Source organism: Tarenaya hassleriana, unplaced genomic scaffold (genome assembly GCF_000463585.1).
Source record: "Tarenaya hassleriana unplaced genomic scaffold, ASM46358v1 Cleome32, whole genome shotgun sequence".
In the NCBI taxonomy this organism is placed as follows: domain Eukaryota; kingdom Viridiplantae; phylum Streptophyta; class Magnoliopsida; order Brassicales; family Cleomaceae; genus Tarenaya; species Tarenaya hassleriana.
The window spans coordinates 1494976-1522710 of NW_010966372.1; the positions used below are offsets into that span (position 1 = coordinate 1494976).

At 42.6% G+C, this 27735-nt stretch overlaps 13 protein-coding genes across 19 annotated transcripts; 7 read left to right on the forward strand and 6 right to left on the reverse strand.

The window, feature by feature from the left end:
* Window positions 1–51: 51 nt before the first annotated feature.
* Window positions 52–2183, forward strand: LOC104821118 (ribosome-recycling factor). Its single transcript, XM_010551899.1, has 8 exons — window positions 52–355; window positions 580–723; window positions 863–978; window positions 1237–1328; window positions 1423–1444; window positions 1532–1600; window positions 1730–1798; window positions 1877–2183. The coding sequence occupies exons 1-8, from the start codon at window positions 139–141 to the stop codon at window positions 1955–1957; spliced, it is 810 nt and encodes a 269-aa protein (XP_010550201.1). The 5' UTR covers window positions 52–138; the 3' UTR covers window positions 1958–2183.
* Window positions 2184–2802: 619 nt separating this feature from the next.
* Window positions 2803–4049, forward strand: LOC104821117 (uncharacterized protein At3g27210). Its single transcript, XM_010551898.2, has 3 exons — window positions 2803–3041; window positions 3132–3206; window positions 3286–4049. The coding sequence occupies exons 1-3, from the start codon at window positions 2951–2953 to the stop codon at window positions 3612–3614; spliced, it is 495 nt and encodes a 164-aa protein (XP_010550200.1). The 5' UTR covers window positions 2803–2950; the 3' UTR covers window positions 3615–4049.
* Window positions 3854–6383, reverse strand: LOC104821116 (sulfite oxidase). The gene is made up of 12 exons (XM_010551897.2): window positions 6309–6383; window positions 5869–5984; window positions 5723–5785; window positions 5591–5627; window positions 5430–5511; window positions 5239–5357; window positions 5070–5165; window positions 4858–4968; window positions 4670–4771; window positions 4540–4587; window positions 4252–4467; window positions 3854–4178 (listed from the first exon to the last, which is right to left on the reverse strand). Exons 1-12 carry the CDS (start codon window positions 6381–6383, stop codon window positions 4062–4064), a joined length of 1182 nt encoding a protein of 393 aa, XP_010550199.1. The 3' UTR covers window positions 3854–4061.
* Window positions 6384–6640: 257 nt separating this feature from the next.
* On the forward strand, window positions 6641–10599 carry LOC104821120 (pentatricopeptide repeat-containing protein At5g06540). Of its 3 annotated transcripts, none has more exons than XM_019203364.1 (5): window positions 6641–7861; window positions 7943–8249; window positions 8934–9051; window positions 9343–9872; window positions 9940–10599. In XM_019203364.1, the coding sequence occupies exons 1-3, from the start codon at window positions 6815–6817 to the stop codon at window positions 8957–8959; spliced, it is 1380 nt and encodes a 459-aa protein (XP_019058909.1). In that variant the 5' UTR covers window positions 6641–6814; the 3' UTR covers window positions 8960–9051; window positions 9343–9872; window positions 9940–10599. The 3 variants fall into 3 exon arrangements, with proteins under 3 accessions (XP_019058909.1, XP_010550206.2, XP_019058910.1); XM_019203365.1 differs by having other exon boundaries at window positions 6845–7061; window positions 7154–8249; XM_010551904.2 differs by having other exon boundaries at window positions 6641–8249.
* LOC109115987 lies at window positions 8997–10493 on the forward strand. Its single transcript, XM_019203362.1, has 4 exons — window positions 8997–9051; window positions 9343–9475; window positions 9688–9872; window positions 9940–10493. The coding sequence occupies exons 1-4, from the start codon at window positions 8997–8999 to the stop codon at window positions 10491–10493; spliced, it is 927 nt and encodes a 308-aa protein (XP_019058907.1).
* Window positions 10535–12396, reverse strand: LOC104821119 (B2 protein-like). Of its 3 annotated transcripts, none has more exons than XM_010551902.2 (6): window positions 12317–12396; window positions 11337–11932; window positions 11154–11254; window positions 11003–11086; window positions 10814–10924; window positions 10535–10726 (listed from the first exon to the last, which is right to left on the reverse strand). In XM_010551902.2, exons 2-6 carry the CDS (start codon window positions 11824–11826, stop codon window positions 10676–10678), a joined length of 837 nt encoding a protein of 278 aa, XP_010550204.1. In that variant the 5' UTR covers window positions 11827–11932; window positions 12317–12396; the 3' UTR covers window positions 10535–10675. The 3 variants fall into 3 exon arrangements, with proteins under 3 accessions (XP_010550204.1, XP_010550205.1, XP_010550203.1); XM_010551903.2 differs by having other exon boundaries at window positions 11337–11836; window positions 12317–12390; XM_010551901.1 differs by lacking the exon at window positions 12317–12396 and having other exon boundaries at window positions 11337–12302.
* A 118-nt stretch (window positions 12397–12514) lies between these two features.
* LOC104821121 (uncharacterized protein YciO) lies at window positions 12515–15220 on the forward strand. The gene is made up of 9 exons (XM_010551905.2): window positions 12515–12779; window positions 12872–12987; window positions 13063–13116; window positions 13220–13244; window positions 13395–13517; window positions 13750–13916; window positions 14111–14180; window positions 14279–14377; window positions 14724–15220. The coding sequence occupies exons 1-9, from the start codon at window positions 12666–12668 to the stop codon at window positions 14799–14801; spliced, it is 846 nt and encodes a 281-aa protein (XP_010550207.1). The 5' UTR covers window positions 12515–12665; the 3' UTR covers window positions 14802–15220.
* A 94-nt stretch (window positions 15221–15314) lies between these two features.
* On the reverse strand, window positions 15315–17436 carry LOC104821122 (zinc finger protein 511). The gene is made up of 4 exons (XM_010551906.1): window positions 17254–17436; window positions 16820–16884; window positions 16103–16301; window positions 15315–15951 (listed from the first exon to the last, which is right to left on the reverse strand). Exons 1-4 carry the CDS (start codon window positions 17380–17382, stop codon window positions 15568–15570), a joined length of 777 nt encoding a protein of 258 aa, XP_010550208.1. The 5' UTR covers window positions 17383–17436; the 3' UTR covers window positions 15315–15567.
* A 603-nt stretch (window positions 17437–18039) lies between these two features.
* LOC104821123 (peroxidase 55) lies at window positions 18040–19381 on the forward strand. The gene is made up of 2 exons (XM_010551907.1): window positions 18040–18610; window positions 18690–19381. The coding sequence occupies exons 1-2, from the start codon at window positions 18185–18187 to the stop codon at window positions 19263–19265; spliced, it is 1002 nt and encodes a 333-aa protein (XP_010550209.1). The 5' UTR covers window positions 18040–18184; the 3' UTR covers window positions 19266–19381.
* Window positions 19382–19499: 118 nt separating this feature from the next.
* LOC104821135 (protein NUCLEAR FUSION DEFECTIVE 4-like) lies at window positions 19500–22802 on the reverse strand. Its single transcript, XM_010551922.2, has 3 exons — window positions 22334–22802; window positions 20257–21218; window positions 19500–20175 (listed from the first exon to the last, which is right to left on the reverse strand). Exons 1-3 carry the CDS (start codon window positions 22670–22672, stop codon window positions 19707–19709), a joined length of 1770 nt encoding a protein of 589 aa, XP_010550224.1. The 5' UTR covers window positions 22673–22802; the 3' UTR covers window positions 19500–19706.
* A 56-nt stretch (window positions 22803–22858) lies between these two features.
* LOC104821134 lies at window positions 22859–23730 on the forward strand. The gene has a single exon (XM_010551921.2). It carries the CDS (start codon window positions 23440–23442, stop codon window positions 23650–23652), a length of 213 nt encoding a protein of 70 aa, XP_010550223.1. The 5' UTR covers window positions 22859–23439; the 3' UTR covers window positions 23653–23730.
* A 45-nt stretch (window positions 23731–23775) lies between these two features.
* On the reverse strand, window positions 23776–24628 carry LOC104821133. 3 transcript variants are annotated; one of them, XM_019203370.1, is made up of 2 exons: window positions 24148–24628; window positions 23776–24070 (listed from the first exon to the last, which is right to left on the reverse strand). In XM_019203370.1, the coding sequence occupies exons 1-2, from the start codon at window positions 24362–24364 to the stop codon at window positions 23913–23915; spliced, it is 375 nt and encodes a 124-aa protein (XP_019058915.1). In that variant the 5' UTR covers window positions 24365–24628; the 3' UTR covers window positions 23776–23912. The 3 variants fall into 3 exon arrangements, with proteins under 3 accessions (XP_019058915.1, XP_010550221.1, XP_010550220.1); XM_010551919.1 differs by having other exon boundaries at window positions 23776–24073; XM_010551918.1 differs by having other exon boundaries at window positions 23776–24076.
* A 667-nt stretch (window positions 24629–25295) lies between these two features.
* LOC104821132 (carbonyl reductase [NADPH] 2) lies at window positions 25296–27172 on the reverse strand. The gene is made up of 5 exons (XM_010551917.1): window positions 27061–27172; window positions 26897–26989; window positions 26101–26300; window positions 25784–26013; window positions 25296–25692 (listed from the first exon to the last, which is right to left on the reverse strand). Exons 2-5 carry the CDS (start codon window positions 26986–26988, stop codon window positions 25414–25416), a joined length of 801 nt encoding a protein of 266 aa, XP_010550219.1. The 5' UTR covers window position 26989; window positions 27061–27172; the 3' UTR covers window positions 25296–25413.
* Between the last annotated feature and the right edge of the window lie 563 nt (window positions 27173–27735).

The window sequence follows — 27735 nt, forward strand, 5'->3', positions numbered from 1 at the left end:
CAAGTTGTTGGCTCACGGGCCTTAAATTTCCACAACACAAACAAACAAACAAATTTTTGTAATGGAAAACCCTAGCAGCTCTCGTCCACATTCTTAAACCTCCGGTACTAGCCCGAAGAACTGTCATTCCTTTTGGGTATGGCAGTGTTCTTAAGACGAGCAATTTCCAACCCGAATGCGGTTGTGATTCTCCGAAGAAGCTCCTCAGTTGCTCAATCTGGCCGCCATCTCTCGCATATTATCCCCTCTTCCTCTGATTTGGAAGGACAGGAAATCAAATTTGAGTCCCAGTTCATCCCGGCCCTCGGTTTCCTCAGAGATTTCCGTCGAGGATTCGCTAAAGGCAGAAAATCAAGTAGGCTTCCCCTTTACTATCTCTTTCTAGTTCTTGACTTTTCACATTTCGATCACTTCTCGGCCAATAGTCGTTGGAATCTCTGAATCAGTGATCGCGAGTCCGCTTGAAAGGAAAATGGTTAATTTTTGAAAAAAAAAACGCACAAATAGGATAATTCTGAGCGTTAAAGATGCACTTACGTCGTGATCTCGTTGGTCTTTGTCTGATTAATTGTTCCTCAGAGAATGATTCGGCGGGGGGAGTGGTTGAAGTAGCTCCGGATATCGGACCTACGGTAAAAGCAGCAACTTCCTCACAAATGGAGGCAGCAATTGATGCTTTGTCACGGGAATTAGCTAAACTCAGGACAGGAAGAGCATCACCAGGTTCTAAAAATCGATTTTGGGTATTGTTCGGTCGCAATTGATGGCCATGTGAATTTGGGTGTATATTATCAAGTTACGAAGAACACGCAATGTACGGAATGGGAATGAATGAATCAAAAGAAGAAGATACAACATGGGTGAATGCTTGATCACATCATCGTTGAAACTGGAGGAGTAAAGATGCCGCTCAATCATTTAGCAGTCGTTTCTGTGTTGGATCCCAAGACATTATCTGTGAATCCTTATGATCCCGACGTAAGAATCAATATTAGTTTCTCTCCTTTGTGTTTACCCGAATGTTTTGTAGAAAATCTATTCATATTAAAGTAAATGGAGTCCAGGGTCTTGTGGAGGTGCCATTTTGGCTGACATAGATGCTGTTCTGGATTCTTATGTTATTGAAAATGAAAGCGTCATGTAGTCAAGAACCCCATTCAATCCAAGTAACCTTTTGCTCCATATTCACAATTCTAGACTCTGTGCTAACTATCTATATTTCTTGTATTTCTTTAGTCAGTGAAAGAACTGGAAAAAGCAATCGTCTCGTCACCACTAGGATTAAACCCGAAACTGGATGGCCAACGGCTTATCGCGACAATCCCACCGTAAGCAAGTTATTCTTCTGCAGTCAATGCATTTCATTCAGACATAACTAAATCATTTGCACGCTTGTGTCTAATTATGCCATGTTTTGAGCAGCTTAACCAAGGAGCATATTCAGGTAAGGTTTGGAAGAGTTGAATTGTTATTCCTTTATGGTTTGGGCACTGTTGAGAGATTGAGTTTGAAATCTAATTTTGAGCTGCAGGCGATGGGCAAGATTGTGACCAAGTCCAGTGAAGATGTCAAACAAAGCATACGAAGGGCCCGTCAAAAGGTATATGTACGCATATATCGTATGGTTTTGGTTTTCATATGATTCAAAGAAAACTGGCATGTCCATCAAAACTTGCAGAATGTTTCGTCGAGTCTTTGTTAAAAAGTTGAGATGGTGGAACTGTGGCAGGCACTGGACACGATAAAGAAAGCGGGATCGAGTCTACCGAAGGATGATGTGAAAAGGCTGGAGAAGGAAGTGAGTTCCGGCTGCTGATGATGATGAGCTGACATTCTTCTTTTGGTGGATCATTTTGTTTTAATCGTGTTGTTTCAGGTGGAAGAGCTAACGAAGAAGTTCATAAAGGCAGCAGAGGAGTTATGCAAGTCAAAGGAGAAAGACATCACCCAAGGCTGAAGCCAACTACACTTGGAGAATGTTTTATGTTACCGTTAAAGTTGGACATACGAGAACCTAGAATTTTTTTTTATTTTTGATAGGAATGAAAAAAAAGAAGATTGATGAATGATGATTTGGGGATGATCTTACTGGTGTTTTCCTCGGGATGGCCTTTTTGATGTCTACAATTGGCTGAGACTAAATTTCAACAACATCAACAAGGTTGAATCTTCATTTTTTCTTTCGTTCCCTGTAAAAAAAATGTATCATTATACCAGAGCCATCCATGTCAGATGTTCCCTTTGAGAATGACTGGTCAGGAATCTCGATGTGGTAGAAGATTAAAAATAGAGCTATTTTTTTTACTCTATTTATGCATGGAAGCAGTCAGCGAAATCATCGCTTCCCCCCCCCCCCCCCCCATATACATATTAAAAAAAAGGCATCAGAAAGTAGTAAAGAGGAGAAGTAGAGCTGGGAACATTGACCAAACCTGGCATTCTTCTGCGATAATATTGAGGGAATCAAGCCATTTCACAGAACGGGCACCTATTACACCCGGCACTACCACCCTTAGCGGATATCCATGATCCCTGTTCAGTGGCTTCGCAGCAACAACCACAACAAAAGAAAAAAAAGGTACTTATGCTAACATGTAAAAGAACCAACACATATATGGGTGGAGTGGAGGGAAGACAAGAGCACCTCTCCCCCTCCCCCAAACCTAAAAAACAATTACTACACCAACCAACCACCAAATCTAGATATTTATTCTCCCAATTTAATATATGGTATTTGTTGCGTGTCTTAACAATTTGAAGAAATGGAGGGTGTAATTTAAGTGGAGTCCACTGGACCCATCATCACATCACCTACAACCATCCCCAAAGACAAAACTACTCCTTTCCCCAATTAACCCCTCTCCCTTTGCTTCGTCTTCGTCAACCTCTTGGATTCCCAATATCACTCTCTCTAACAAAATTTATGTAAGAGTCGAGAGAAGGAGCGGAGATGGGATCATGTGTATCATCATCCGTTGAGAAGAGGTCGACGGCCGTAAAGCAGGTGCCTTTCAATGGCTCCGCCGTACCCCCTGACTCCGGTGCTCGCTCTTGTCGTCTCTTTTTACAACGCTCATGTGTAAATAGTCGGGTCTGATTTCTTACGGAATCTTTTTTTGTGATCACTAAAGAGGACGAAATGTTCTTCGATTCACGGGCCTGGTTGGATTCCGACTGTGAAGATGATTTCTTTAGTGTCGATGGAGGTACAGTTTTTCTCCTGCTATTCATATAATATACCATTTGGTAGATAATTAGATACGGATTTGGGTTACGTTTCAACAGAGTCGAGTGGAACAACCCCTGTGCATCACAATTTCACCATGAACATCTCTTCAGACCAACTACTCTCAGTGTCCCTTGCCGACAGCAAGAAGAGACTGGTCGAGCTCTTCAGAGAGTCCCACGAAGTAGATGCCGATCACCTGGCAGCAGAGTCAAAAGTCAGAACGTGTCTGTGGCTGCGGACGCCTGCTAGATCTTCCGCGCCGGCCACACCAACCGACAGCCACCGGAGGATGAACCGCTGCGTACCGCGTTTGGTATCTTGCAGTAGCTTCACCGACCGCCGCCGCAAGATCATTAGCCCCCCCGCCGTTGCTCCTCCACTGTAATTCTTCTTTATATATATTTACATAATCTATGGGTGTCCATGCACGCATATATATATATATATATATGTGTGTGTAGTATAGAGAGAGAAAGCAGAAGCAGGAGAGGCCGGGACATTCGGGCATTGAGGTCGCAATTGATGGCCATGTGAATTTGGGTGTATATTATCAAGTTACGAAGAACACGCAATGTACGGAATGGGAATGAATGAATCAAAAGAAGAAGATACAACATGGGTCTCTATAGAAAGGACATTTTGAAATCATACTGTCACCTCCACAATCATAGTCATCATATCCACATTCCTTTCTCCATTACACTTTTTTTTATTTTTATTTCCAAGTTTCAAATAAAAGCGGTGACAATCCCAAGAAAGAAAAAAGAAAGGAGGCATAACAACTTTTAAAGTGGAGAGGGAATGCATAGAGGCAGGAAGACAGACAGAGAAATTACAAGGAAGAATGGCCAAGGCGGAGGAGGACACGGTGCCATGAAGTATTAAGAATCCCTCTAAGGTTCCAGATTGACTCCACGCACTCCGGCTGCACATTGGCCCCTGAGTCCACCTGTCCTCATCCCCCATCCCAAATGAAAAAACTTTTCCAGATGATGAACAATGAACAAGGGAAAAGGGCGTACCGCTTTGGCAGCGATCTCGGTGGTCCGGGAAACATCAAGAGAAGCTTCAAAGAAAACCCAAGCCCATTTGTCAGTGGAGTGGTGTTCAGATATGTACGTCTCCTTGGGCTTCTGGCTTCTAGAAGCTTCCACCCAGCTTTTGCCCCCGTCTGCTGACACATCCACCCTCTCTATCCCACGCCCACCTCCGGCCGCTGCGTACCCTCTTATGTTTACCTGCCCAATCCAAAACATTTGTCTCAACTGCTCACCATCAGATTCTGAATGTGGTGTACAACTTCTTAGTACCTTTCCGGGCTTCACCATCTCTACGTCCTCCAAAGAACATATTGCACTCTTTTTGCAACACCCAAAGGAGTGATTCAATATGAGGTTTGTAAAACAAAATATAAAAATGGATGATACGGAAGGGAGGAACCTGAACAGGAAAATCCATTTGTGGCCTCCTGGTGGACCAGTTGATATTATCCCAGTTCACGCTAGGCGGAAACATTTTGTAATCTTTTTGCATGAAGAAGCCCTTCCAATATTTAATATATACATATTAAAAAAAAGGCATCAGAAAGTAGTAAAGAGGAGAAGTAGAGCTGGGAACATTGACCAAACCTGGCATTCTTCTGCGATAATATTGATGGAATCAAGCCATTTCACAGAACGGGCACCTATTACACCCGGCACTACCACCCTTAGCGGATATCCATGATCCCTGTTCAGTGGCTTCGCAGCAACAACCACAACAAAAGAAAAAAAAGGTACTTATGCTAACATGTAAAAGAACCAACACATATATGGGTGGAGTGGAGGGAAGACAAGAGCACCTCTCCATTCATCTCATAAGCAAGCAAAACGTCGGCTTCGGGATTTGTAGCCTGACTGAGAGGAATTGATGCCTTATAAGGACCCCCATTCTCCTCCTGCAAACATATACATTATACCTATGAAACACTTGATCACATGAATAAACAGCTTCCTCTAGTCTTTAGTTACCTTGCACTGATCGACACTAACAAACTCAACATGTCTCCCCCCAGATTCAGTAGAGTGCATCAGCTTTGCTATCCCCACCAGCTCAAGGACATCTGACAATTTGGCCCCTCCCCATACAGCTTCATATATGACATTCAAATATAAGCACATGTTCTCTCCATAAACTGGGTCAACAAGTAAATCGAACCAACCATTTCCGATTGCAGAGACATCCCATCCAACTCCTCTAACTTTCCTGACTTTGCTCATGGCGGTCCTTCTGTTACCAGCACACTTCAATTTGAAAACAAACATGTAACATCAATACAATTATGTGTCTGAAGGAGACTGACAACAACTGCATAAGATATACCTGCAGAGTAGCCGTGACATTGTACTTCTGCAGGGCCCTGCAGTTTGTATAATAGGTAGAGTTGGAGGATCAAATAGAACATACAAAACTGCTAAATCATACTGCAACAGAGAACCTGAATACAGCACCTACCTGATATCTTTCATAAACAGCTTCCTCGGGTTCTCGATCAATCCGTTAACAGTCACATAGTAGCTGCTTTAGCAAAAAAAAGACCAGAATCAGCGGAAAGAAGTTGAAATTAAACGAGGAAGCAATAAAGAAGAGATGAAAACGACCTTTCAATGTCATCAACTAGAGGTATGGGGCCGTGGTTTCTCTTGTAGAAAAGATCCACGGGAGTGATATAAGATGAAATCAAGGCCGAGCGTGGAGGCTCAGCATTGAATGGTTCCTGTATAGCAGAAATCGCTATAACACAAGGCCAGAACATGCGACATACACTTTGCAGCAGAGAGAAAAAAAAATACACAGGATCTATGCAAACACATCGAACAAACATAAAAATCGAGCCAAAAGCTTATTATTTTGTTTTTCTTTCAAAGTAACCCACGAGGCGATCTAGGAACCGTTCCGATATCGGCCAGGGCGGAAAAATCAAAACTTTGCAAAGTATATTACGAAATCAGGAACAGTTTGGAAAGGAGAGACAGAATTGGATCGTTGGAGAAGCGGAAACCTAAGAGCATGTATGCATGTGGGTGAAAAAGGAACTCGCCTTGGAGTTGATCCGCAGGGAAGGGTGACGAGGTGGTTCCTGCGAGTAATCCGACGGTCCTCTTAATCCAGGCATTCTCACAATCTCAATCGCAATCGCAATCTCAATCTCAATCTTCTGCTTTGGCTGCTCTGTTTCTCTCTCTCACGCGCACAGTTAAAAATAGCTTCCACAGACACGGAACGGAAGAGCAAAACGGTGTCGTATTGGGTGCAGAGACCCTTTGAGTTTCTGTGGCCACAAAAAAATTAAGGATGTCGAATTTTTGGAAATATAGAAAATTAAAAAAAAAGGGATCAAATTTATAATTATGCGAAATGTATACACTGAATGGCATTGTCTGACAGAGACACGGTCTCTCCAGATCTCGTAGGTTGCTGCTTGCCATGAAAGGACGATGATAGCCTGCCTGAAGAGGCATCATCAGAGTGGTTATCCGAGTTCTGCAAATCTATACAATTACGAAAACTCCAATTGGCCTCTGTTAATCGATTTTCTCAGGAAAGATGCCTCCTCGTTGGGTCTCTCTTTCTTTTCTCGCCGACAGATGCGCGACGATGGAACAGCTAAAGCATATTCACGCCCAGATGATCGTCACCGCTCGAATCCACGACTCCTTCGCCGCTAGTCGGCTCCTCTGCTTCTCTGCTTTGTCCGAACCAAGCGATCTGGGCTACGCAACGCGAATTTTCGAGAATGTTCGAAATCCCAACACTTTCATGTGGAACACTCTCATCAGGGCTCACGCTAACGGTAACAACCCAACCCGTGCTTTGCTTCTGTACGTGAAAATGACAAGACTCGGCGTCTTTCCTAACTTCCACACCTACCCTTTTGTTCTTAAGGCTTGCTCTAAACTGAAATGTCTCGAATCATCTCGACAAGCTCATACTCATGTTTTCAAGCACGGATTTGAGCTGGACTCGCATGTGGTTAACGGGTTGGTCAGGAGCTATTCTGTATCTGGTGATTTGGATAGTGCACGTTCGGTGTTCGACGTAATTCCTCATGCAGACTTAAACGTCTGGACTTCGATGATTTGTGGGTACGCACAGAACTCCCGTTTCAACGATGTTTTGATTCTCTTCGATCGGATGGTTAAGGATAGACACGAGCCAAATGGGGCCACTTTGGCGTCCGTTTTATCCGCCTGTGCTCACTTGGGGAGCTTGGAATTGGGGGTAAATATTCACGCTTTCATGAAAGACAGAGGAATTGAAGTTGGGGTGATCCTAGGAACGGCGTTGGTTCATATGTATGCTATGAACGGAGAGATATCAGCGGCTAAGAACCTGTTTAATAGCATGAAACAGAGAAATTTGGCTACTTGGAACTCGATGATCTGCGGTTTAGCCAGTCATGGCCATGCTCAAGAAGCTCTTTGCCTTTTCAGTGAGCTAGAAAGTGAAAAAATTGAACCAAATGATGTAACATTCGTGGGAGTGTTATCTGCTTGTCGCCACGCTGGTCTAATTGAGACTGGTCGCGAGATGTTTGACTTGATGAGGCTGAGATATGGAATTGAGCCGAAAATTGAGCATTATGGATGCATGGTAATGCGGAAGCAAAACTTGTTGAACTTTTTAGACGGTTCGTATAAATGCATGATTTTTTTTTTTGTTGAGTTCCAACAGGTTGATCTTTTGGGAAGAAGTGGGGAGATTTTGGAAGCTGAAGAGCTAATAAGGGAAATGCCGATTGAAGCGGATGTGGTGATATTGGGGGCTCTGTTATCAGCGTGTAAAAGCCATGGGAATGTTGAGGTGGCAGAACGAGTGGCAGAAAAGATGATGGGGTTGGATCCAAACAATCATGGAGTTTATGTGGTTATGTCAAATGTGTACGCAGAAGCTGAGCGGTGGAAAGAGATGGAGAGACTGAGGAAGAGGATGAAGAGTGAGAGTCTGGTCAAAGCGCCTGGGTGGAGTTTCCTTGGTTCAGGTAACTTACCTATCTACGCCTTCATGCATTCGTGTTTGATGGATTCAAAGCATACTTCATTACCAGATACAGGTTCATGCATAACCCTCTGATTTTTATCTTTTACTTGAATTGAATCTCGAAAATGGTTGGCAATATCCTCTCTCAGGATAATACTAACAAAATAGATTTTAGAATGATAAGACAAAAAAATAAAAAGGAGAGAGGCGAAGGTTCCAATAGATAGAAGAAACCCTTGTCCTAATTGATCTCTTCTCTTCTTCTGGGGAGGAAAAGGTTGGTAGCACAAGCTAATCACTCAAAAGGCACGGTACATCACCACCCCTAAAACTCTAAATCACGATAGTTATCCTAATGCATAAAATTCTTGCATTTTCTTCTGTCACAAATAAAAAAAGTATCTGGCTGTAGACAGACGGTCTAATGGCAGCCATTGTCGTTGATGAATATGCAAAGGTCTGATCATTTAGAGTTTTCGTTCAGATTCTCTTTTTTCTCTTCATGTTGAAGATCTCAAAAAGAATTCCTTGTTTCATTTTTTATCTTGGAATTTTTTTTTTTGGGTATTGCCCTCAATTTATAATCACCCGGGAAGTAGGATGGAACGTTCCCCAAGTATAGTCAACTGTATGCTCGCATGTTGCATCGTCATTTTGCCCTTTTAAATTTTCTGCCATTTCACAGACAAATCTCGACTCCGAGAAGTTTGACCTTCCAAGTTCTCTTTAGTTTCAAGCGAAGACAGAAATGTGGTTTCAGAGAATTACCCTTTTGCTTCTCATTCTGACCACTGCCACCGCAGGTACATTTCACCTTCGCTTTAGTAGTTCCCTGTTCTCTGTCCCCTCCTTCTTTGTTCTTACATTTTGTCATTCATTCGTGTTGCTAATAAGGTTTAGGTCCTAACTCTACCACAAAAGATAGCTTAAGAGTGGAGGTTTGACCTTTGCTTATATATTGGCCCCAAATCCCTCTCTTTTTCCAATGTGGGACACTTATCAATTGCTCATTGATCTTCAAACTTTCGCAAGGACCAGATCTCATTAAAGCCACCTTTCGTCATAGTTTGAAAATATTCTTCCTTGTTCTGCAGCTTTTTTGCAGAACCCAGATTTTGAATCTCCTCCGTTGAACTTGCCGGAAAACTCAAACTCGAGTTCTTCAACGTTTGTGTTGTTGGGACAAAACAGCACAGTCCCTGGATGGACATATCAAGGAACTGTCCAGTATGTTACAGCGGGCAAAACACTTGAACTGCCTGATGGTGGACACGCCATTCAGCTTGGTTAAGATGGCAAAATCAATTAGACTTTCATTGCCAAGGGCGATGACACGAACTACATCCTCACCTTCACTCTCATCCCGGGTGGTCAGAACTGTAAAGCAATGCTGGCCGTATTGTTTCTGGACCAGATACTAGTGCGGTTTTTTCTTACAGACAAAACTACAGTAAGCATCCGTGGCAAAGTTATGGTCATAACTTGGGTACCTGGGGGAACGATGAACCTATCAACCTTGTTCTTGAAAGCCAGACAACGGATTCAGACACAAACTCCTCATGCTGGCCGATCATTGATACAATGCTCATCAAGACTGTTGGTGTAACCCTTGTTCCAGACAATGGTGAGTTATATTTCCTCATTCATTCCTGTGGATACAGCTGCTTTGATTTACTTTTGTATGGGTGTAGGTAACCTATTGCTCAACGGTGGATTTGAATCTGGACCGGGATTCTTACCCAACTCAACCGAGGGAGTTTTACTTGACAGTGCACCAAGTGTAGTGCAATTGGCATTAAGGCAGTGGACTGTCATGGGAACAGTCAGATACATAAACTTCCATGTACCAGAGGGCAAAGCTGCAATAGAGATTCTATCTGCATCTGGCATACAAACAGCAGCACGACAGCTAAGTGAAAGATCAAGATACAATCTCACATTTACCTTGGGAGATGCCAATGATGGGTGCGAAGGAGATTTTCTGGTGGGTGTTGAAGCAGGATCATCTGCTCAGAATTTCACGGTTAAGAGCAAGGCGATTGGGTTCAGCCTGGTGTTTGAATCAACAGACGAACCCAGAACGCAGATCATTTTCACCAGCTACTCTGCCGCACACACAAAAGATGGTGTTCTTTGTGGTCCAGTGGTAGATGAAGTGATCTTACATCCACTTGGTGGTGGATCGGCCTCTATAAAACCTGCATGGTTACTCGTTTTCGCTTTGTTTTGTATAGCAAGCCTCTGATTGATAAGTAACAAAAAAAGGGTTTGCAATGAGATGAGATATGAATGAAACCCAGTCTTCATTCAAGTTAGCATATATGACAAAATACAATACAACCATTGTCTTATTCTTGCATTGAATCATGATTTCTACCCTTATGTAGAAAATAGAATACACAAAGCACACACAAATAGACATTTTGCTCACGGGGAGGGGGAGCCTGCTTGTTCGCAGAGATCCATCAGAGCGAGGGTCTGCAACATCAATCATTGATTTTCACATCAACAGGCATGACCATGTCCAAGCCAACAGAATAGATTGCAATTCCACTGAACGTGTACCTCAGGGATGGAGAGCTCAAGTCGAAACTTGGGGCCATCGTAATGGTGCAAGACGGGCCTGAACGCATCCTCTTCCAAAGCCTTGCACAGTTTCCTTACACGGATCCTCACCTATTTTGTGAAATGATCGGAAAACTATGAATACCTCACGGAGAGAAAAAAAAACTCATTAACTTTATACTACGGGACCTGGGCAGGAAATCGGGATTCGCCTTTGCATTTCTTGTCCTCCCACGCAGTTGGGTCGATGTTTGAACCTCCAAAGCTTGTTGCCTTTATAATTTATAAGCAAGTCATATATCAAACGTGCTATTAAACAACACCAAAACAAAGAACAAACCTCAAAAATTCCATGCAACTGATGAGTTGTGTAGTTGTAGAGAAACAAAGGTAAGCCTGGTGTTATGGCACGAACTGAATCCCTGTATCTAGGAGGCAAACCTGAGAAGTGGAAATAAAGCAAGGTATGAAGAAATGCCACACAGCAGTGTTAATTGCATGAGCAAGAGGCAATTGCGAGTACCAAAGAGCTGACGCTTCAAATCTTCCAGCATCGTGTCGTTGTTACACACAAATATATAACCCCCAAGAACTTCATTTCTAGGGAGACACTCCGAGGCAGGCAAAGTCTTGAACCTTTTATCTGCAGCAGCATTTGAATTGTCATTGTTGTTGTTATTAGCATTTCTACCCTCTTTGTTTGCAAGGCTGTTGCTGCTATATTTGCTTCCAGCCAGGTTTCCCAAAGTATTCTTCTGGAAAACGACATTCATATCATAGGCAGCATTGAACTTGGACTCCGAGCTCAATATGTTAACAAGATTGTTCTCCTCCTGAAACCCAAACTTCTCCCTTGGACCCTTGGACAGATCAAGATTGTTGAATCGTTCGCCCTTTGACCTAGTTTGTTCGGCCAGTTTGGACGCAGCCATCAACCATTTCTGATCCTCGGATACTTTGGATTGCCCTCGGAGCTCATCCCCCAGCTGCCAAAAACTGTGCATGCTCTCCATCTCTGGAATCCTATCAGGAGACAGAAATAAAACGAACAGCCTCTTTTTGCCTCGCCAAAGTATTCCTCACAGAACACAAGTAAAGTTGGCTACTTTCCACGCGAACCTACCAGAAATTCCAGATCTGACCATTGAATTAATCGACCAACTATACTGATCTAATAAGAAGGAGACTCGCTATGAAGCGGCAGTACCCTGTGCTGCCATACTCTCATTCATTCCAATTCTGAGACCAATTTTCCTTCACAAGTACAATCATTTCCACCAAAAATGAACAAGGACGACAAAGATTTCAAACCAGCATCAAGATCCGATTCTCGGACATATATTGAAGCTGATAATATATATATATATGTAGCTGCTAATGCTATCACCGCGTCATCAAGTAACATTATGCAAGAAAAAAGTTTAAAGAAGCCAACTGGGTACACAAGATAACTGAAACAGCTAACTTGAAAACCGATTTTAGGATTAAGCAAGGAAATCTTACCAGCAGACGAACCCTAGATTCCAGGACGCTAAATTGCAAGAGAGACGAAATACAAATCATTTTATTTTAATTCCACAGTGTTTGTCAGCAGCTAAATGTCCTAAATACCCCTCACTTTTCTCGTAAACTCGATCTCTGCCATTTCGGCGGTCTCAGTTCTCTCTTTCCTGATAATAAAATCACGGAACAAGCCTGCCGTTTAACAAGATGGAACGGCACAGAGTTTGGTTAGAAAAATCTGAAACGGGATGCAGAGCAAAGAGTGTTTTGGGCCTTGCCGAAATTTGAAATCCAAGTACCGATAGCTCTGGGTTTATCGTCCTCACTTGTTCGTCATCCTCATCATCCAATGGCGCTGCGTCTGAGCAGCATCTCCTTCGCTCCACGGAAGCAAGCAGTCGTTGCATTCGCCGTCAAGAGAAGCCCTAAGCGTCTCAAATACAACACTCCTCGCTTCTCTAAGGTCTCCCAAATTTCTTCTATTGCCTCTATCTCATTCTCTTCTGCTTTGCAACCGAGAAAATCCGAGCGAGAGATGATAATTTTCGTATATAGGAGGGTGGATTGCTTTGCGTCGAGGTAGACCCTTCAGGAGCTGATATATGGAAACTGGAACCTGTTGTTGAATTGCTGAGAGAGGGAGCTGTCGGTGTTATTCCTACGGATACCATGTAGGGTGCCTGGTTTTTCATCTTATTTTGATCCTGATTTTCGTTTTACTTTCTGAGGGTATCTTCCTTTTGTAGATATGCTATAGCTTGTGATTGTAAAAACCACTTGGCTGTAGAGCGTCTTCGAAGGTCAGTTCATATTTGCTGTATCCAACGCTGCAGAGTCTTGTATCCTAGCATTTTTCAAGGCTTCCATTGACAGAGATCTTGTATATGTTTTGTCTTTTTGCAGAATAAAAAATATTGAATCCTCTAAGGTAAGGAGCATGCCTGTTCTTTGGACAGTTTATTGTTTTTTTTTAAGCCTTGTAGCTTAATTAGTTTGGTTGCTGGGATTAGATGTGATGATTTATCATTGGTGTTTACAATAATCCTTCTTCTTTGATCTTCCGTTGTGACTGGGGCAGCCACTTAGCATCTTATGTAGTTCTCTTCGGGACATAGACGCATATACAACAGGGTTTCCCCGTGGCGATGGCCAAGGTCATGCAAATATTTTTCGAGCTGTCAAGCATTGCTTGCCTGGACCAGTGAGAAACTCTTTACCCTTACTGCTGTTTTGTTTTACTTTATGGTGCTATGGGAGCAAGTTTTGCAACTAATAGTCTGTTGGACATAACAATTTTCAACTGAAGTTAAAGATGACTAGGGTGATCGATGGGTGAATTTAATATTGAACATCATTCTAATTGTTGACTTGTTCTTTAGAAGGATGTATCATTAAGTGGTTCATGATGACTGAGTGCAGCTTTGTTTCAACAGTACACATTCATATTGACTGCAAGCAAAGAATTACCGAAACAATGTGTAAGGTATGGCACAGCAACCGTGAAATATGCTTCTCGGAAAAATGTGGGTGTCCGTATGCCTGATGATGCTGTCTGTCATGCCATACTAGAGAAGATGGATGCGCCGTTAATTTGCACCAGGTGAAAGGATTTCTTTTTTTTAACCCATGTTTTACTTGGTGCAGAACTTCATTTCTACTGAAATTTGTCTGCTCGATTCTAATGCTTGATGTGAATTTGTGGTCCAATGTGTAACAAGAGAAGGTGGTATTTTTCTTCTACTCACACTTTGGGAACTACAGAATGAGAATCTTACAAGAAATGTTTTTTGGCAGCGTGAGAGGGCCAAAAGAAAATGAATGGATGATTGACCCCACGGTGATTGCTGATATATATGGGCCAGAGGTATATTTCTCTCACTTGTTGATAAACCCACAGCCATATCACTAAGGTTCTCATCTGTTGTGGGTATTACTCTACTATGTTTCATTTTCTATTCTCAGGGTCTGGATTTTCTAGTTGATGGAGGTACTCGAGTGGCTGAACCTTCCACCATAGTTGATATGACGGGAGCTTATCCAAAGGTTATACGGGAAGGAAAGGTACAAATGTGGATTGAAGGCTTAATGATAAGTTAGTATGCTCTAGGATAGGATCCCAAATCAGCAACTTTTACAATCTACGAATCAAAGACTAGGTTAGTGTTTCTATGAAGGGAGGTTCTTGTCACTTGTCAGATTCAGTGGAAATAAGCACAAAAGTTAATTAAAATGAATCTTGTGAAGTTCTTCTCAACTAGCATTTGGAATTTTGGGGCTCTCTATATAGAAATGAGCCCACACAACAGTAGTCAAGAAATTGCAAAGAACACAGATAGCTGGTAATGAAAACCGGCTTAGACGTGAGGAGGTAGATGGTTTTGGGAGAGAAATAACGTTGGATATACAGGGACCTATATTGCCATGGATGGTAGTTGAAGATGGCGACTCTGTCCTACATGAGAATCTCATCCCTTCCTGCACATAAAAAGAAGAAGCTGGCATGTTGGACTTGAATTGAACAACCAGACAGCACCTGATGCATTTTTCTGATGGCCTGAACGCAGTCCTAATAATCGCCCAAGGCCAACAGCCAGGGAGGATCAGACCTACACTTGTAATATAAACTTAATAGGTTGCTGATAGCCTGATACATATATATTTGTGTGTGTGTGTGTGTGTTGAAGGAACTTATTCCAGCTAGAGGGTCGGCCAGTACCACAACAATGCCCACTCTCTTGGTCCCTGGCGTCACGCTCCTCGCCGCTTTCTTTAAAGGTGGCCTCACATCTTACGAGCCTTAGTGGATTTTCTTTTCGGAGATTTACTGTGTTTGTTATCATGTTTTTATTTCCAAATCAATTTTTATGTTACAAGTTTTTATTTACAAAATATGTAGTTTTTCCATATCGCATTTTAGTTTTAAAAATTCTATCTCACTGTAATATATCTTAAAAAATCAGAGACACCTAACCTTTGAAAGAAATCATTTTGGACTTACTTTAAACTGTAACTTAGCAGGCATAGGTTCATACTTTTTTGTGAAACAAAATCACAAGACTTACAATCTCGTCGCGAGACCGCTCAGTTGAAAGGATGTGAATCTGTTATTTCTTTGCAGCTTCCAAGGCTTCAACATGCGATTTTGATCGGTGATGAGTGCTAACCTCCTACAACGATCAAAATCAACTTTCATACATATCCCTTCGAACAAATGTAGCCGTTCAGAACTAAAAAAGGACCCCAAAACTTCTTTAAGTGGCCCCAGGTGCCTCTGGGGTTTTCGGCCCACTTTCCCTTCGAATGGAGCGAGGAACAAAGGGGAGCCCACGGCCATGTCGGCGGCCGAAGCTGATGTTGGTGTCTGAAGTTGCGAGTCTGGACACCGCCGACACTAGGCCTTCTATGTCAACTCTGGCTTCCACTTCCATGGACTGCGAACAAGTTCCTTCTTCTCCTTCATCCTGTTTCAGTTTTGATCGGTGCCTGCTTTGGAGCCTCTCTCTCCGCTTCTTTGATGGACGGGCCTTCTTTAAGAACTCGAACGTAGTTGGAAATTTGTGTTTGTCAACTAGGTGTTGATGCCGGGCTTTGTAGTTCTTGAATTTCATTCCACACCCTTCCACAAGACACTCATACTGTGGATTTGTATTAGACAGTTGAAACAACCACCAAAAAAGAAAAAGGATTCAGAATCAAATCACAGATGCTATAACGGTCAACCGAGGTTCTAGAGCTGCCTTCAAACAATATCATACCCATGAAATAAGAAAAAGGTCAATACGATACCATAGCATATCCACGATCAACTTTGGCTTGGAAGAAAGAGTCGTGTGTTTCGGAGACGTGGATGCTAAGGAGACGAGAAGTAGGGTAGACCCTCGTGCATACTGAACAGGATGCAGCATGCCGTGCATGATAGTGAGCCTCAAAGTTTTCCAAAGAACTCAGCCGCTCCCCACAGCCGACAATTGGACATGAGATTCTTCTGCTCAAACTCACAAACATAATAATCTTTTACCAAAATCAAGAAACGTTTCAAACCAAAACTGTTCTGAACTTTATAGTTTATAATCAACGCAAAAACTAGTGAACTATCAGAAAAACATAAACCGCTGACATTACAACCATTATATTCATGCCCTTACATCAGTATTATAAGCAGGATTTTCCTCTAAACAATACTATGTAAAATGATTGTTACTTACTGGCTTTAGAAATTATTTAAAAAAGGCAACCAGGAGACAGTCTTCGGCCTAAAGGAGAGAAACCACTATGTTTACAGAGTCTTATCACAAAAACGTAAGAGGCAGCAATCAGGTCAGCGAGAAAAGGGATGAATCGAAATAAGAATGTGAACAATCACGAGAATAACGTTTGAAAAAGCCAATGCCACAATACGGTTGACGCCTTTGTACAATCAGATTGTTGATTAAATTCCTTGATACAATACAGTCGTAAGTAAAAGAAGAAGAAAAAAAGACAGCCAAGTGGAGTGTTGAATACCTGCTTTCGTTTTCTACAATCATCTGGAGTTGATGCCTTTCATCCTCCGTCAAGTCCAATGCCACCTGACAAAGTGAAACAATGTTCAAGAGAAAGTAAATGCTTGAAGTTGAACCACGAGCTCTTAGGCATGCTAAACAAGCTACATAAAAGACATACACGATGGTTCATCGATCATCGGCCGCAATTCAAGAACACCAAAGAAAAGATAGGACAAGGTAAAGTTTTCTCGGTATATTCCCTTCTGGCTTTCAGGACACCAAAGAAATTCAATGTTCACTTACGGCTTCATGAGAAAATTCAACCTAACAAATCTAAGAAAGTGTTCAATTTTTTCCTGGTACCGGAAAAGTACCTCCGAAGATCGTACAAAAGAAGAGGAAATAATCGATAGGAAATCTGATGACAGAGATGGAAATCGAGAAGATTGAAACCTGTTTGGCAAGCAGTTCTCGCTCGACATTACCGGAGGAGAAGAAAGGGGAATCGGGAGGGAAACTTCGGGGGAGAGGAGCCCAGTAGGGAAATCCAAAATCGGGGGGGGAGTCTCCCGCCATAGCCATTGCGGTAGAAGTCCTCAAGATGAAGAAAATTGGGGATCAACGAATTTGAAATTTTTCGAATATCCTGCCATCCATTTTCCTCGTTATATTCTCCAGAACATTGGGCCCATAATATACGGCCTTCTCGGCCCATCGTTTGATTCTGTGCTTCCTCGTACATTATTATTATTATTATTATTATTATTATTATTATTATTATTATTATTATTAATGTATATACATGCGCTAATTAAATAAATGTGTGTGCATTCGGAGAAGGTCAGAGCTTCTCAAAGTCCGGCGTGTACTTGTATATAGATGGTAATAATGATAATAGTAACATTGTGTGGTTAATTAATACGGATATGAAATTGAATGCTGTTGGGGGACAAAATACAACCCCCCACGCCAAGTAAAAGACAACTGGCCCTTCTTTTTTTTTTTACGTCTCATTTTAATAGTCCGCGGTTAATATTATAAGGTATAAAAACGGTCTTCCAATTTAATAATCCATGCAACTTACAATATTTTTTTTTGAATGATTAGTTTGATGATGTGTAAATTACTGACCATGAGGGAGGGGAGTTAGTTAAAATGTCGTATTCATTCATAAACCCGCTACACAAGAAATGTTTGGGGAGCTTAAATTCAACTTTTGTATCTCAAAAGGAAGAGGTCCATGATCAATAATAATAATAATAAAATTCCGTGTTGTAGATAGACGAAGTCGGGGTTGAAGAGGGCACCGTGTGAGGACGGTAGATAGTATATCATATATAAAACAAAGAGCAGTGCAGAGGTAATATGCTGAGGAGAGTGGCAGATGCCACAAAAGGAAGAAGAGATGAGAAAGTGGGTGGTGGTGTTGGCGATGGCGGTGGCGATGGCGATGGTGATGGAGTGCGGAGAAGCTCAACAACTGAGAGAACAGTTCTATGGGACGAGATGTCCCAACGTAGAAGAAATAGTGAAGGAGGCCGTCTCTCTCAAATTCCAGCAGACCTTCGTAACTGCCCCCTCCACTCTCCGCCTCTTCTTCCACGACTGCTTCGTTCAGGGCTGCGATGCTTCCGTCCTCATCTCATCCCCCAACGGAGACGCAGAGAAGGACGCTCCCGACAACCTCTCTCTCGCAGGCGATGGCTTCGACACCCTCTCCAAGGCCAAACTTGCCGTCGAAACTCACTGCCCCGGTGTCGTCTCTTGCGCCGACATTCTAGCCCTCGCCGCCCGTGACGTCGTCCTCCTCGTATGTATATACGTCTTCTCCTTCCATACTTCTGCGCATTTATATATATATATATAACCAATGATCGATGAGGATGCAGGTGGGAGGGCCTCGATTCGAGGTGGAGCTGGGGAGACTAGACGGGAGAGTGTCAAAGGCGTCAGAGGTGGCGGGGAAGCTGCCGGGGCCGGACATGAACCTGGAAGAGCTGACGGACATATTCGGCAAGAACAACCTCTCTCAAGCGGACATGATCGCTCTCTCTGGGGCCCACACCATCGGATTCTCCCACTGCAGCCGCTTCTCCCGCCGCATCTACAACTTCACCGCGCTGATGCCCCTTGACCCCTCCCTGGACGCAGCCTACGCTCAGCAGCTCAAGGCCGCCTGCCCTCCTGATGTGGACCCCACCATCGCCATCGACATGGACCCCACAACCCCTCGCGTCTTCGACAACGTCTACTACCAGAACCTGGTGGCTCGAAAGGGCCTTTTCTCATCCGACCAGATCCTATTCACCCATCCAGCTTCTCAGCCCACCGTCTTCACCTTCTCCAACAACCCTGACGCTTTCAACGCCGCTTTCGCATCCGCCATGAGGAAGCTCGGCCGCGTTGGCGTTAAGTCTGTCCCCCTCGGTGAGATTCGCACCGACTGCTCTTCCTTCAACTCCTGAACCCCAACAGTGCATATATATCATACACACACAATGACTTCCAGTTTGCCATTCATCATCCGTTTCTTCTTAGTTTGTGTTCTGTACTTATAAATAAGATTTCCTTTTTTATTACATAGTGTGTTTCGCGTATGATTCAATGCAGAAAACTTTCCAGTTCCAAAGTCTGTTTGTACATACATGCATACAAAGAGGCTACCTTGCAGCGCAAGAGACATAAATCGCTTTGTCCTGAAAAAAAAAACCTCAGGAATCTGAATAAAGAATCCATTACAACAAATCATACAGACGTGACATACAAAAAACAAAAAGATACAGAATCGATGCATCTGTACGGGGGACATGGAAGACCAACACAGAATACGTTCACAATGCAATACAACTTATGCTTTTCTTCGTGCAAGAATCATTTCTTTTTTTTTAGAGACGAATGAATGAAAATCAAGGACGGGTTTTTCCATAGAGATGGGCGTAAACCGACTTAGTACGACGAACGAGGATCAAGCTCAAGGCGCAAGCGATGACGCAAAATCCAGACATGATGAGGGAAGTCAAGAAGTAACAGATGGAACCTTGGCATCTGAGAGGCTCATCAGGATCGTAAACGGTGCCATGGGATTGCCTCTCAGCCTCTCTGTCATAAATGGAGCTCGCTATCAGACCCGAAAACACGAGGGAGCCTGCCGGATTGGCCAGCGTCAGGAAATTGTAGAGTGCTCCAAACTTTTTGAGGCCAAAGAGCTCAGAAGCGGTGGCTGGGACTATGGCCCAATGAGCTCCATAGCCGAGTCCTATCAGCAGCGTCCCAATGTGCATCGCTCCTGGCCATCCATACGCGAAGAACACGTGTCCCACCGCCATTACTATCTGAGCCACCGCCATCGCCACCGGCCTTGGGTAGGCCTGCTCTCTTTTATACAAAATCCACATACGAAAAAACATTCATTGATTGTTCGCATACTTTCATGAGTTTCAACTTTTGATTACATACCTGACAATGAGCTCAGAGAAGTAACCTCCGCCGATGCGTCCAAGAAAGTTCCACACACTAATCATTGACACAAACACATGAGTGTTATCGTACCCGAGAGATTGACTCATCTGTCCGAGGTTATCAATCACCGTCAATCCCGAACCCGAACCAAGCAGCAGAGAGAAGAATATCAGCCAGAAATCGGCCTTCACCAGCGCCTCTGTTAATGTAAAATCCTCGCCTCTGTGAGGCCCTCTTCTTCTCTTGATTCGAACTGCACCCTCCGCAGCCGCCTGCATTAGCTTCGCTTGCAACTGCGCAATTCTCTTCTGTCTCTCTGACGCAGGTAGCAAATCCACTTCTTTCGGTTTCTCATCTTCCACTTCACTCAGTATCACCTCCTGGTCACGGTCAGGCGTCGAAATAGAAACTTGTTCTGACTGACCCGGTTCTTGGTCTGCCCGTTTTGGAACAAGCGGTTCTTCAAGTGTGGCAGAGGGATCATTTGACTCTATGAAGCAACTGGTCATGATGGGGACCAGGATGGGCACGAGGAGGATTGCAAATAACACCACAGTGAACACAATGATGATGTTATGGCTCAGATCAATCAGATCTTCGACAAGCATCACCGCCATGAGATATGCAGCCAGCAGTATGCAGACTCCGTAAATGAATGTAAAGCTCGTCCCATCTGTGGGACGGATCTGCCTGTGACCCCCAACGGGTCGGATGAAGAACATCAGGGCCACAACGACCACTGCTGGACCGACCGCGACCATGAAGATGAGGGAAGCATGGTCAGGGGAGTGGATCATTGTATATATCTGCGATAGGATTGCACCTCCCAGCCCGGCAAAGCCCTTGAGGATCCCAACCACTGGACCACGGCTCTTGGGGAAGTTCTGGACGCATGAAACTAATGCGGCCGTGTTAAAGTATGTCTCCCCATTGTTCCCTATGAATATGAGGACACACATCTGACAAGATAGAAGAGGTTATGGATCAAAACGAGTGTCAGGTGATGCGGAAGAAAGCCAGTCAATCTGATCAAAATTGTTCCTACTGCATGCGACTTATGACTTGACATCGTTAAAGATGAAAATCAAAACTTTCTTTGGAACTTTCTCAGATATCTGGAAAACCATACAGCCTTGAAATGAAACTTTGGCAGAGAGATTTAGGATTTAGAGTTTCTAATCCGGAAAACCTTCTGCATATCCGCACTTCTTTACCGAGTGTGGATTTGTTGAACAAGGAACACAGTATTTTGGAGCTATGTCTCAGATCTACGGAATTACTCCAAAGAGGGAACATTATGCATGCATGCTGGATTTATTCTGCAGAAAAGGAAGATTTGCAGAAGCGGAAAGCCTGATGGAGACAATGCCATTTGACCCAGATGAAATCATGTGGTCTTCGGTTTTGAACTCATGTCGAATTCACAAGAATCTAGAATTGGCTGAGAAAGCTGCATTGCAGCTCTTCAGTATGGACAAACTCAGGGATGCTGCTTCATATGTGAACATGTCCAACATTTATGCAGCTGCAGGTCAATGGGGAAATGTTAGCCATGTCAACCTACACTTTCTTGAAAAACAAACAACCTTCAAGAGAAAAGAATATCATAAAGGATCAACCCAACCCAACCCAGTTATGATTCCAATAGAAAACAACGGGATCTTTACCAAAAAGGCCCATGTCGTTGCTATATAGTCGATTATGAATCAATCAAATGTGTTTATATCGCATGAAGACCAAATCATTTCGAAAGGAGACGCCGGACAGAAGGAGAATAAAAAACAAAAGTGGAAAAGGGAAACTTTCTGAGAGGTGTTCCGTTGCTTTCCTGGTAACGAAACAACCTTAAAAAGAGAACTTTCTCGGAGATTCTGCGGCACATTGCTAGCAAACCCTGGAAGGAAACCTTAGAACAAAGCGCCCAACTTTCTCGTCACCAAGAAAAACTTCAGCCCAATCCAACATGTAACCACAGAGATCCAATCCCGGATATGTCCAACCGGGAAATCAAATATGAAATCCCAAATCGGGTGGAAAGAAAGATGATTGATAGAAAGGTGATGGGAATACTCACAGCCCATAAGGGAAGAACAGGAGCTCGGCCGGTGACGATGAGCCAAACCCAGCCGTAGCCGAAAAGGTTCTGGAAAGCGCCGACGAGAAGAGCGGCCCAGAGAGGCAAAACCTCGGAGAGAGTGCCGGCGAGGAAGCCGACGCTGTCGCCGAGATCCTTGGCGACGCCGAGCCTGGCGAGCTCTCTCTGGTTGTAGTTCAAGGAGCTCTTGATAACGGGAGAGATGCTTCCGAACAAGTATCCGATGCCGGCGCATGATTGAATCCACATGGCCGCAATGAAGACAAGCCATCGGTTGTTGATGAACGATACCAGCTTATCTCGCGCAGTCGCCGTCATCGGAAATCGGGGGGAGAATTCGTTTACGCTAGCCGGGATCGAGAAATCGGGGGCGATCGCAGAGATGTTTTGCGCCGGAAAAACAGGACAAATTGGTCTTGATTTTTTATTTTTATATTTTGGAATTGATGTTGTCTTCTCGTTATCGCCATTACCCCCTATGATTGGTTGGCCGGAATAAATTATGATAATAATTTTTTTTTTCGTAAGAAGCGAAAATAATGAGAGTAACACGGTAGATTTGACCTGTAGGATTACATACATCAATATTTCCTTTGATTCATTCGCCACAACAACACTGCCTTTCATTGATTATGTCGGAAAACATTTCCAAAGTCGCTCATCTTTCTCCGATCCCACCCTCGTTTTAAACACAACAGCAAAGCAACAATGACTGATTCGCCGACCCTTTTATGTATATATATAAAATTGTTGCTTCATCTCTCATTCATATTATCATCCACCACCCCAAGTGAATGTGTCTCAAGGCAAGAATCGAATGCTTAGCCTCCAGAACAATCAAACCCCATCTTCCCCCCTGGATAATAATAATAATAATTAATTAACGCACAGAATGGTTCTTTGCTTCACTTGAGAACCGTACCCTCCGCTTTTGTCCTCCTCAAGCTGCATATATATTTACCACACCAAGATCCATATATAGAGGGGGGGAGAGAGAGAGATAAATAGGCATTGGCTAAGAAGAGCGGGTGAGTCTGTGTGTGTAGTTAATTTCTTGAAAGAAGAAGAAGAAGAAGAAGAAGAAGATGGGGTTGGATTGGGGGCCGGTGGTGATGTCGGTGGTGCTGTTCATAGTGCTGACGCCGGGAGTGCTGTTTCAGTTGCCTGGAAAGACGAGAGTTGTTGAGTTTGGCGGCTTTCAGACAAGCGGCGCCGCCATCTTCATCCACACCCTCATCTTCTTCGCCCTCATCACTATCTTCCTCATCGCCCTTCATCTTCATATCTATGCCGGCTAACTACTTCACGTTTCGCATTTCTTTCTTGTTTTGATATTTTCGGATATTATTGATTAAATGCCTCCCCTTCTTCGCTTTTTTGTTGGGTTCCTTTCCTCCATTTGTGTTTTTGTTATATATATGGACCATGCAACGACGTATATATACAACTCAGATCAGGTAAAACATACAAGTTTAGAATGAAACTTAGTGGGGGATATTCAACTACGGTAAACAGTAAAAATTATTTGCTGAAACCTGAAAAGCGAACGAGGAAGGAATTAAAGCTTCTCATCACGCTTAAACCTCTCCTGAACGGAAGAGATATAAGAAGAGGCCCTAACGTCAATGGTGTCGTCGGCGGCAACAGGGCTTCCAAACAGCTTCTCCGCCAGCTTATTCAGCTTCTTCTCCATCTCGTTATTACTACTCTCCGCTGCTGCTGCTGCCATGGAAGCGGATGAATTAAATATTTTTTTTTATAATAGAAGATATAATAACGAAATGCATGCTTACATGGTTGGAGGGGGAAAGAGACGTTGGGCTGAGCCGAGGAGGAAGCAACATAAGTAGTAGAGTGAGGAGGATGACGAAGGAAGGAGGTGGTGGTGGTGTTGAGGTTTGGGGAAGAAGCTGCAGGTTGAGTAAAGGCCGCCATCATTTTACCTTTAAAGAATCCAACTCTTGACCTCCTCCCGCCCTTCATCCCTCTCCCTTGGTTTTGACGATCCATGTTTCCCCATTCATCTCATGTGTTTATATGCATGCACCATTCGCGTAAACAAAAGTTCACCCTTTTGCCTTTCGAAAAAATATCAGAGAGGGAATATTATTATCTCAGGCAGTGTTCATCCTTATTACACACACACTCGCCTAAAATATTCGTCTCCTCTTTGCTTTCACGTATTTGGATCAAAGTAAACGCAGGCTCTATATTTGTTTTGTTTTTTTTTTTTGCTTCTTCTAAAATGTTTATATATTAATTCTTCGTTAAATAACAAAGATGTACCGTCGGGGAAATGATATATATATATATATATATTGTTGTACTCTGTTATACGATTCGAATCTAGAAATAATAAATTTTCAAAATCGTTACCCGATTACGTTTACGACTGACTAAGAAAGAGTAACAGTCCAATTTATATATGAGTTGTCTTTTCAAGAATATCTTCGTCTCCAAACCGTATAGGTTCAAAATATACATATATGAGATCCGTATGTATATAGAGTGTTATTCTTATCGAATCAATAACATATAAAACACAGAGGAATAAAGGGGGCGAATAATAGTGGATAAGAAGCATGTCTCTTTCTGGGATATCATCATCATATTCGTTCTTTCCAATTATATTTATTCGCAAAGATCGTGTTGGCAAATTATATGTTATTTCACATACTCGCAACAATCACGATAACATCAGACAAACATAAAATGGATGACCTCAATTACGACGCTTGGCTCAATTTTGTCCTTGCAAGGCTCTGTCTTCTTCCATCTCCATCTCTTACTTTGAAAAAAAAATTACAAATACATTTTCATATATGTGTTATTCTTACTACCATCTCATATTGATTTTCACTGGTGTAAAAAGTTCATAAATTTCTGGAGACGAACGGAATCTTACCAGTTTCAAATTTTACTAATTATTTTTACATGGTCATTAAATTTCTCATTCGAGATTTTTATTGACTCTGTATATATATATAGAGACGTAAACGGCAAATATGTTTCGAATGCATGCAATGCAAGTCATAGTTGTTTAAGATAGAAGAAAAAAATCACATGAAGGATTTGAGACGGGGTCTGACAAGAGACTGAGCTCCATCGACGAAGACAGAAGTGCCAGTCATGAAGCGGGAGGAGTCACTGATGAGGTATATAACAGTGGAGACCACATCCTTGTGCTGGTCGAGCCACCGCCCCAGCGGTGCAGCGTCCTTAACCATCCTCTCAGCTCGCTCTCTCCCCACCCAACTCGGATATTCGTCACCCAGGTGCAGCCCCCTTGCTATCATGTTCACCCTAACCTTGTGCTTCCCCATCTCCATCGCTGATGTCTGCATATTTACCATTTCCAAACATTATCCAAGTAGAAAAAGAAAAAGAAAGTTATTCAGCGACATGACTACCAAGAGAGCAAGAAAATACCCGAACTAGCTGATGGACTCCCGCAGAGCTCGCGCTGTAAGCAGCAGCTCCTGGGTAGAGCCCTCGTTCTGCACTTGCAATTGTGGCCATAAGAACGATTGAGCCTCCCGCTTCATTTTCCTTCATTCTCCTTCCAACAGCCTTCACCAGAAACCATGGCGCCATGAGATTTATCTTTGTGATTCTCTTGAATTCATCTTCAGAGACTTGCAGAATGTCCTGCATCTTCCCTGTTTCATATTCACCATCCCTCAAAAGTATTAGTCGAGGAAAGCCATTTAAAGGGAGCTAAAATGCTGCAGGAATTTTTTTTTTACCCTCGTAGGCATAACAGTTGACGAAAGCATCCACATAGCCCAACCTCTGGAAGGCCTTCTCAACTGCCTCATCGAAAGCTTCCTCGTTATCAGCTTCCATGTCAATACCAATTACTTCGACTGGCAAGACACCCTCTATCGATCCCATGATCTTCTCTCCAATCTTCCTTAGGCAGCCCTCATTTCCCATCAGAACTAGCCTGATCATCAAAGAACCATTCATGAACATTACAGCAGACCTTATGTGAGTGGCACTTAGAAATTGAGAATTGTATAGAACAAACTACATAGATATGCAAATTTGTAACAAAGGCAAGACTACCAAAAGCATACCATGGCCGGGTACAGACACATCCGTCTTATCGTGTAAAACAAGAAGCAAACATGATGAATCTAAAAAGAAATAAAACACGTAGACTAGTCTGTGCATCAAACAAGAACCTATCTCTTCCCTGGTAGCCGTACGTAGAACCTTTCTAAAATATAAGACAAGTGAAATCCTTTCATTTGATCAAATCATAGGAACAGAAGATGGGATCAAAGCACTTGAGGTTGAGGCTCCTACCTAAATGTGAGAACTTGATAGAATGACCAGCAATGATACACGAGAAAGAACTTGGGATGCATAGTACAAAACAAATCCCAAGGGAAAAGTATAAAATATACGGTCTCAGAAAACATGCAGAAGGAATATTCCGAAAAATCTGGTTTTTTCTGGGCAACAAATTGACGATGCACATGGCCACGAAATTCAAACATACAAGGGAAATACGAAGAATGAAAAGGGTGAACTTACCGACAACCCTGTTTGGCTAGATGGAAAGCGATGTTCCGAGAAATCCCGTCGCCGTTGGAAGTCAACAACACTTTCTTAGCCGGATTTTCCATACTGTAACACCGAAAAGCGCGGAAAATCAGAAGAACATCTGAATCATGAGAAAGGGATGCATGCAATCATACCGGAGTGAAGAATCGCTTCGGCTTAGGGGGTAACCCTCCTCGATGATTCCGTCGGAAGGAAACTCTGGTTGGTACTTACTCGCTCTCACATTAACTCTTTTTGAAATGCCTAATCACATGATCCAACCAACCAGGTGGTGTTAGATAAGGTGGGTGGGTCAAACGGGCCTTTACGAGTCCAACTTTTTTGGGGCCGTTTGCTAAATAGATTCAAACTATTAACTTGTGGTCCAACCCTCTTTAACTAAAAAAATATGTACAGGCCCATTATCTGTTTTTTTTTTCAGATAAAAACTATTTATTTACTTTTAAAATTCTAAATATATTTTTAAACTATTTTCTAATTAAAATAATTAGTTTATTGATCTACATATATTAATCCATTATAAAACCGTTTTATAGTTAAAATAAGAGCAGATAAATTAATGGAAAAATCGCCAAAACAATTATGTAAATGGATAAAAACCCTATATTTTTTTTATTACCAAACATATTTATACTTATTCGCCGAAAAAACTTTATAGACAAAAAAAATCCTATATTTTTTTTTATTACCAAAAATCCTATATTTATAACTTATTCGCCAAAATATACCTATATTTTATAAATTTTAACAAATAAATCCATAAACGCAAACGCCAAAAAATACGGGAAAAAATCTGTTCGAACCTAACC

What these genes read in the sequence shown, in the direction of transcription:
- LOC104821118 (XM_010551899.1), top strand. Translation starts at nt 139, where the DNA reads ATGGCAGTGTTCTTAAGACGAGCAATTTCCAACCCGAATGCGGTTGTG. An exon ending in TGAATCCTTATGATCCCGAC is followed by an intron (nt 979 to 1,236) that starts GTAAGAATCAAT and finishes GTATTTCTTTAG; the next exon opens with TCAGTGAAAGAACTGGAAAA. An exon ending in TACGAAGGGCCCGTCAAAAG is followed by an intron (nt 1,601 to 1,729) that starts GTATATGTACGC and finishes GAACTGTGGCAG; the next exon opens with GCACTGGACACGATAAAGAA.
- LOC104821117 (XM_010551898.2), top strand. Translation starts at nt 2,951, where the DNA reads ATGGGATCATGTGTATCATCATCCGTTGAGAAGAGGTCGACGGCCGTA. An exon ending in CGCCGTACCCCCTGACTCCG is followed by an intron (nt 3,042 to 3,131) that starts GTGCTCGCTCTT and finishes TGATCACTAAAG; the next exon opens with AGGACGAAATGTTCTTCGAT. An exon ending in TTTCTTTAGTGTCGATGGAG is followed by an intron (nt 3,207 to 3,285) that starts GTACAGTTTTTC and finishes ACGTTTCAACAG; the next exon opens with AGTCGAGTGGAACAACCCCT.
- LOC104821116 (XM_010551897.2), bottom strand. Translation starts at nt 6,383, where the DNA reads ATGCCTGGATTAAGAGGACCGTCGGATTACTCGCAGGAACCACCTCGT. An exon ending in ATGTCACGGCTACTCTGCAG is followed by an intron (nt 5,512 to 5,590) that starts GTATATCTTATG and finishes TTCAAATTGAAG; the next exon opens with TGTGCTGGTAACAGAAGGAC. An exon ending in AGATGGTGAAGCCCGGAAAG is followed by an intron (nt 4,468 to 4,539) that starts GTACTAAGAAGT and finishes TGGATTGGGCAG; the next exon opens with GTAAACATAAGAGGGTACGC.
- LOC104821120 (XM_010551904.2), top strand. Translation starts at nt 6,815, where the DNA reads ATGCCTCCTCGTTGGGTCTCTCTTTCTTTTCTCGCCGACAGATGCGCG. An exon ending in GTGGAGTTTCCTTGGTTCAG is followed by an intron (nt 8,250 to 8,933) that starts GTAACTTACCTA and finishes GCCATTTCACAG; the next exon opens with ACAAATCTCGACTCCGAGAA.
- LOC109115987 (XM_019203362.1), top strand. Translation starts at nt 8,997, where the DNA reads ATGTGGTTTCAGAGAATTACCCTTTTGCTTCTCATTCTGACCACTGCC. An exon ending in ACATATCAAGGAACTGTCCA is followed by an intron (nt 9,476 to 9,687) that starts GTATGTTACAGC and finishes TTTTTCTTACAG; the next exon opens with ACAAAACTACAGTAAGCATC. An exon ending in AACCCTTGTTCCAGACAATG is followed by an intron (nt 9,873 to 9,939) that starts GTGAGTTATATT and finishes GTATGGGTGTAG; the next exon opens with GTAACCTATTGCTCAACGGT.
- LOC104821119 (XM_010551902.2), bottom strand. Translation starts at nt 11,826, where the DNA reads ATGGAGAGCATGCACAGTTTTTGGCAGCTGGGGGATGAGCTCCGAGGG. An exon ending in AATCCCGATTTCCTGCCCAG is followed by an intron (nt 10,925 to 11,002) that starts GTCCCGTAGTAT and finishes TTCACAAAATAG; the next exon opens with GTGAGGATCCGTGTAAGGAA. An exon ending in TTGAGCTCTCCATCCCTGAG is followed by an intron (nt 10,727 to 10,813) that starts GTACACGTTCAG and finishes TTGATGTTGCAG; the next exon opens with ACCCTCGCTCTGATGGATCT.
- LOC104821121 (XM_010551905.2), top strand. Translation starts at nt 12,666, where the DNA reads ATGGCGCTGCGTCTGAGCAGCATCTCCTTCGCTCCACGGAAGCAAGCA. An exon ending in AGCATTGCTTGCCTGGACCA is followed by an intron (nt 13,518 to 13,749) that starts GTGAGAAACTCT and finishes TTGTTTCAACAG; the next exon opens with TACACATTCATATTGACTGC. An exon ending in AGGTTATACGGGAAGGAAAG is followed by an intron (nt 14,378 to 14,723) that starts GTACAAATGTGG and finishes TTGGATATACAG; the next exon opens with GGACCTATATTGCCATGGAT.
- LOC104821122 (XM_010551906.1), bottom strand. Translation starts at nt 17,382, where the DNA reads ATGGCTATGGCGGGAGACTCCCCCCCCGATTTTGGATTTCCCTACTGG. An exon ending in GAGAACTGCTTGCCAAACAG is followed by an intron (nt 16,885 to 17,253) that starts GTTTCAATCTTC and finishes TCACTTTGTCAG; the next exon opens with GTGGCATTGGACTTGACGGA. An exon ending in TTGATCGTGGATATGCTATG is followed by an intron (nt 15,952 to 16,102) that starts GTATCGTATTGA and finishes ACAAATCCACAG; the next exon opens with TATGAGTGTCTTGTGGAAGG.
- LOC104821123 (XM_010551907.1), top strand. Translation starts at nt 18,185, where the DNA reads ATGCCACAAAAGGAAGAAGAGATGAGAAAGTGGGTGGTGGTGTTGGCG. An exon ending in CCCGTGACGTCGTCCTCCTC is followed by an intron (nt 18,611 to 18,689) that starts GTATGTATATAC and finishes ATGAGGATGCAG; the next exon opens with GTGGGAGGGCCTCGATTCGA.
- LOC104821135 (XM_010551922.2), bottom strand. Translation starts at nt 22,672, where the DNA reads ATGACGGCGACTGCGCGAGATAAGCTGGTATCGTTCATCAACAACCGA. An exon ending in CTGTTCTTCCCTTATGGGCT is followed by an intron (nt 21,219 to 22,333) that starts GTGAGTATTCCC and finishes CTATCTTGTCAG; the next exon opens with ATGTGTGTCCTCATATTCAT. An exon ending in TTCTCTGAGCTCATTGTCAG is followed by an intron (nt 20,176 to 20,256) that starts GTATGTAATCAA and finishes TTTGTATAAAAG; the next exon opens with AGAGCAGGCCTACCCAAGGC.
- LOC104821134 (XM_010551921.2), top strand. Translation starts at nt 23,440, where the DNA reads ATGGGGTTGGATTGGGGGCCGGTGGTGATGTCGGTGGTGCTGTTCATA.
- LOC104821133 (XM_010551918.1), bottom strand. Translation starts at nt 24,364, where the DNA reads ATGGATCGTCAAAACCAAGGGAGAGGGATGAAGGGCGGGAGGAGGTCA. An exon ending in CTCTTTCCCCCTCCAACCAT is followed by an intron (nt 24,077 to 24,147) that starts GTAAGCATGCAT and finishes CTTCCATGGCAG; the next exon opens with CAGCAGCAGCGGAGAGTAGT.
- LOC104821132 (XM_010551917.1), bottom strand. Translation starts at nt 26,988, where the DNA reads ATGGAAAATCCGGCTAAGAAAGTGTTGTTGACTTCCAACGGCGACGGG. An exon ending in CTAGCCAAACAGGGTTGTCG is followed by an intron (nt 26,301 to 26,896) that starts GTAAGTTCACCC and finishes TTTGATGATCAG; the next exon opens with GCTAGTTCTGATGGGAAATG. An exon ending in GAGTCCATCAGCTAGTTCGG is followed by an intron (nt 25,693 to 25,783) that starts GTATTTTCTTGC and finishes GTAAATATGCAG; the next exon opens with ACATCAGCGATGGAGATGGG.